Raw genomic sequence first — 4609 nt, 5'->3', positions numbered from 1 at the left:
TGTGTTTTTGGGCCCTGGGACCCTGCCACAGACTGGCTACTCCCACCTCAGTCGCCAGGGCGAGACCCTCAATTTGCTGGAGACTGGATATTCCCGTTGCTGCCGCTGCCGGTGCCAGGCGAACCGCCTAGACTGTGCCAAACTCGTGGTAAGGGTTGGGTTCTTGATGCTGGGGGTATCCTTGAGCCCCTGACAGTGTGTGTGTGCATGTCTGTGTGTGCGTGTGTGTCTGTCTGAACGGCTGGAGCCTAGGTCTGGTCTGGGTGCAGAGGCTCTGCCTTGGGCCTCCCCATGTGCCAGGAGTGCAGAGGCCAGCCCCTGCCGCCTTCTGTCTGCCTGGGCCTGGGTCCTTTCCTGGAGCCGAGGAAGAAGGCAGGAATGGACGGGGCTGCCGGGCTGATCCACCGCTCTCGCTCTAGTGGGAGGATGCAATGACCCGGTTCTGTGAGGCTGAGTTCTCGGTCAAGACCCGACCCCACTGGTGCTGCAGACGGCAGGGGGAGGCTCGATTCTCCTGCTTCCGGGAGGAAGCTCCCCGGCCACACTACCAGCTCCGGGCCTGTCCCAGCCACCTGCCTGGCATTTCCTCGGGCCCCGAGGTGCCTTTTCCCCCTGGGGCACCCACACTGGACAATGTCAAGAACATCTGCCAGCTGAGACGTTTCCGTGCCGTGCCACGCAACCTCCCAGCTACTGACCCCATCCAAAGGCAGCTGCAGACTCTGACCCAGCTGGAGGGGGAGTTCCAGCGCTGCTGCCGCCAGGGCCACAACCACACCTGTACATGGAAGGCCGTAAGTGGGCGTCCTGGCCCCTGAGAGCCCGCCTGCCTGTCCCCGACCTCTGATCCTGCTGGTCCGTCCATCTGTGCACCTCCCCACCGTGAGCACATCCACCACGTGTCTGCTTGTGATTGTCCACCCGTGTGTTCGTCATCGGAGTCTGTTCATCCTGAGCCTTCATCCCACACTCCCGGCCTCGTCTACCCACCACCCCACACGTGCACCCGTCTGCCTTCCCTCCGTGCAGCTCTGGCCTCACCTGACCTTCCCAGCTACTGTTCCGGCTGTTCTCCGTGACCAACTCAGACCTTCATCTGTGCTTCCAGCTTCTGCCTTCCCAGACCCACTCATCCGCAGCTCCCTCCTTGCCCTCTGGTCCTTTGCTCTCCCTTCGGCCCCCGGCTGGGGCCTCTCATCTCGTAGCTGGGGGCCACAAGGGAGAGATGGTTAGGAAGGGGCAGGCGTCCAGGCTTTTGACTTCCTACTCTCTGGCCTGCAGTGGGAGGAGGCCCTGGATGGATACTGCGACCGGGAGCAGGCCGTGAAGACCCACCGGCATTCGTGTTGCCGCCACCCTCCTAGCCCTGCCCGCGATGAGTGCTTTGCCCGTCGAGCTCCCTACCCCAACTATGACCGGGACATCTTGACCCTTGACCTCAGCCGAGTCACCCCCAACCTCATGAGCCATCTCTGTGGAAACGGAAGAGTTCTGTCCAAGCAGTGAGTCCTGCCTCATTTTCCCCAGCACTCTTCCCTTGCCAGAAACTTCGCTTCTGGGGCACCTTTGGAAAGAGCAAAATCATAATCTTCCAGAACCTTTTTTTTGAGAGTTTTTTTTTTTTGCTATAGGGCACGTGCACTCGCCAGACAGACAGAGAGAGACAGAAAGTGAGAAATCACCTCCCCGGGGGGCTGGCCACGCCACAATCCCCTCTCCACCATTCCCCTTTCGGGCTCTTGGGCACGCACGCACACGTGCCCGGCGCGAGTTTAAGCCGCCAGGTCCGGGGAGTCCAGCGACATAGCCATTACTACTACGACATAGCTAACTACTGGTCCCTTCCAGAACCTTTTTTTTGAGAGTTTTTTTTTTTTGTATAGGGCACGTGCACTCGCCAGACAGACAGAGAGAGACAGAAAGTGAGAAATCACCTCCCCGGGGGGCTGGCCACGCCACAATCCCCTCTCCACCATTCCCCTTTCGGGCTCTTGGGCACGCACGCACACGTGCCCGGCGCGAGTTTAAGCCGCCAGGTCCGGGGAGTCCAGCGACATAGCCATTACTACTACGACATAGCTAACTACTGGTCCCTTCCAGAACCTTTTTGATACCAGGGTCCAAAGAGCCCAAAGAACCTGACCCCTGCCCCTTTTCTTCCAACATAGTAAACAGATTCCTGGGCTGATCCAGAACATGACTGCTCTCTGCTGTGACCTGCCATTCCCAGAGCAGGCCTGCTGTGCTGAGGAGGAAGTGAGTGTGTGGGATGCGGGGTTAGAGTCTCCAGAGCGGGCAGGGGAACAGAGGCACTGCCCCTCCTCTCTAGCCACAGATGAGCCCATGGAAGTAACGAGAACTGTAGGGTAGACCCTCTTTCTTGGTTCCAGAAGTCTTCACTCCTGACCTGGCCTGCTCCCAACCCCTAAGTCCTATTACACTTTCTCTGGGCCTCCCGCTTCTGGCATGCCCAGATGTGCACGTCTGTCCCTCACAAGGAACCCAGCTGTACAGGACAGTCTTGCACCTCTCTGAGCACCAGGAAGGGATCCAGGGGAGGGCTGAGCTGCTGATGGAGGGGAACTTTGGGCACCAAGCATCCCTGCCTGGCCTGTGACTGCCCTTCCCCGTTGTCTCCGCTTTACTCTCCACCAGAAATTAGCCTTCATTGATGAACTGTGTGGGCCCCGGCGGAACTTCTGGCGAGACCCTGCTCTGTGCTGTGACCTGAGTCCTGGGGATGAACAGACCAACTGCTTCAACACCAACTATCTGAGGAACGTGGCTCTAGTGGCTGGAGACAATGCCAGGGGCCAGGGGCAGCAGAGCCCAACAGAGGGAACAAATGCCAGCCCCACCTCTGAGCCCCAGGAAGAATGAGTCACCCCAGAGCCTTGAAGGATCAGATGGGGGGACTCCACCCTACCCCACCCTCCTCGAACACTCATCACAGTAAACACCTCTGGGATTTGGCGTGCTCGTTCTATGTAACACCGCACACACAAACACACCCTCCTCAGCCTGCTTGGATTTCCTTCATGAGGATGCCTGAGGCCCACGGCCCTGTCTCCTCCTGAGCAGAAGATGTTTCACAGGTTGTGTGATGGGACTATAACTAAACGGAGTGACTTCACTATTTGTCGTCTTGAATTTATTCAAGTATTTAAAAAGGAGCACTACCAGGGCCAGCCGGTGGCATGGTGGGTAAGGGGCTGGACTCCCACATGGCCTCCTGCAGTTCGCCCAGACCTGGCAGCTTGCTATCTCACGCTCTCTCTCTGTCTCTGGTGAGCCCACGTGCCCTGTAGCAAACTTAAAAATAATAATAATAAAATTAAATAATTCTTTTTTTAAAAAAAGCAGCACTATCTTGTTAGCTTGCTACTGGGATTCAGAGTAAACTACGGTTCACAGCCTTGGTGAACCTCCACAATGCCACAGCCTGGCCTTACATTTAAAAATCTTTGCTTTTGAGGGGCCGGCAGGTGGCCTGGTGGTTAAGGGTGCTGGACTCCCACATGGACAACTGCAGTTTGAGTCCCGGACCTGGCGGCTTGCTTTCTCACTTTCTCTCTCTCTCTGTTCCTCTCTAGTCAAATTGAAATAAATAAATAAATAAATAAGGTTTAATTAGCTGTTTATGGAGCCCCTACCTATGTGTACTGGGGAAGACTTGGGGCATGTGTGCTGGGCATGCACATGGGAAAGGCACAGGCCCCACCTTGGAGTCCTTCACAGCCGGAGGCTAGCCTGTTACCTGCAAGGGTTGTGATCTAGGGCGGCCAGCGAGACAGGGTTCTCATAGCAAAACAGGGGTGCCTGGACGTGGGAGTGGGGCCTGGGGCAGTACCAGGCACCAGGAAGGTCTCTGGGGCGGAGAGTTCTGAGCTCCAGCAGAGAATCAGAGAGTGCAAGGGGCCGGCCTGTATAGGCGGACCAGCGAAAGTGCCTGGCTCCATGGTGGTCTTCCTCTCAGGTGTGGCTGGGAGCTCTTTGCGAACACCTGCCAAATCCTCAGGGTTCCAAGCCCTGCTCTGGGGGCGCACTGACGGTCTGCAGGGGAGAGCTGTCCAGATCCGCCTCTTACAATGTCTAGGCCTGCCGCCTGGGTAGTCTGGGAGGCCGGGTGGGCAGTGCCAATGCCATGGAGGGAAGAGGGCTGCAGTCCCCAGCAAGAGCTGGACTAGAAGATGGAGGTGACTGGGACTTTGAAGACCCAGGAACCCGGAGCCTCAGGGCTGGAGCTGGATCATGGGAATGAAGCCTGGGGTCCAGGGTGGAATGGGGGAGTGGCCGTGTCTCGGGTCCTCTGTGCTTTCCCCTTGTTCTCTCTGAGACGATGAACCTGGGAACACCGTCCTGCCCCAGCCAGGGACAAGCTGAGCCTCAGAAGCCTTCAACCCCCCCCCCGCCGCTCCCGGCTCCCTTCACAGCTTTTTGTTTATTTACTAAACAGCTTCTTACCAGATCCTTAGCTGGCTCCCCGCCGCCTGTCCGTCATCACGGGGCCAATGAGCGGGCGAGTACAGCGTTGTGCTCCGCCCCTGTGCCGGCAACCCCGCCCCGCCAGGGCTCGAGAGCGTCCTTGCGCCTGCTCGGAAGCCGGGCG

General features: G+C 58.0%; 1 protein-coding gene across 3 annotated transcripts in view; it reads left to right on the top strand.

Annotated features, from left to right (window-relative positions):
- ECM1 (extracellular matrix protein 1) overlaps nt 1-3246 on the top strand; it is a 7092-nt gene extending 3846 nt beyond the window's left edge. For all 3 annotated transcript variants that reach the window (XM_014584184.2, XM_027768271.1, XM_006168462.3), the window contains 5 exons: nt 22-148; nt 420-794; nt 1282-1502; nt 2169-2256; nt 2656-3246. In XM_014584184.2, coding sequence (XP_014439670.1) covers nt 22-148; nt 420-794; nt 1282-1502; nt 2169-2256; nt 2656-2880 — 1036 coding nt within the window. In that variant the 3' untranslated portion in view covers nt 2881-3246. The remainder of the gene's footprint in view (nt 1-21; nt 149-419; nt 795-1281; nt 1503-2168; nt 2257-2655) is intronic.
- Nucleotides 3247-4609: the final 1363 nt, after the last annotated feature.

Source organism: Tupaia chinensis, unplaced genomic scaffold (assembly GCF_000334495.1).
Source record: "Tupaia chinensis unplaced genomic scaffold, TupChi_1.0 Scaffold145814_1, whole genome shotgun sequence".
Taxonomy (NCBI): Eukaryota; Metazoa; Chordata; class Mammalia; order Scandentia; family Tupaiidae; genus Tupaia; species Tupaia belangeri.
Note: the sequence above shows the minus strand (reverse complement) of the source record. Positions and strands in the feature narration are given on the sequence as shown.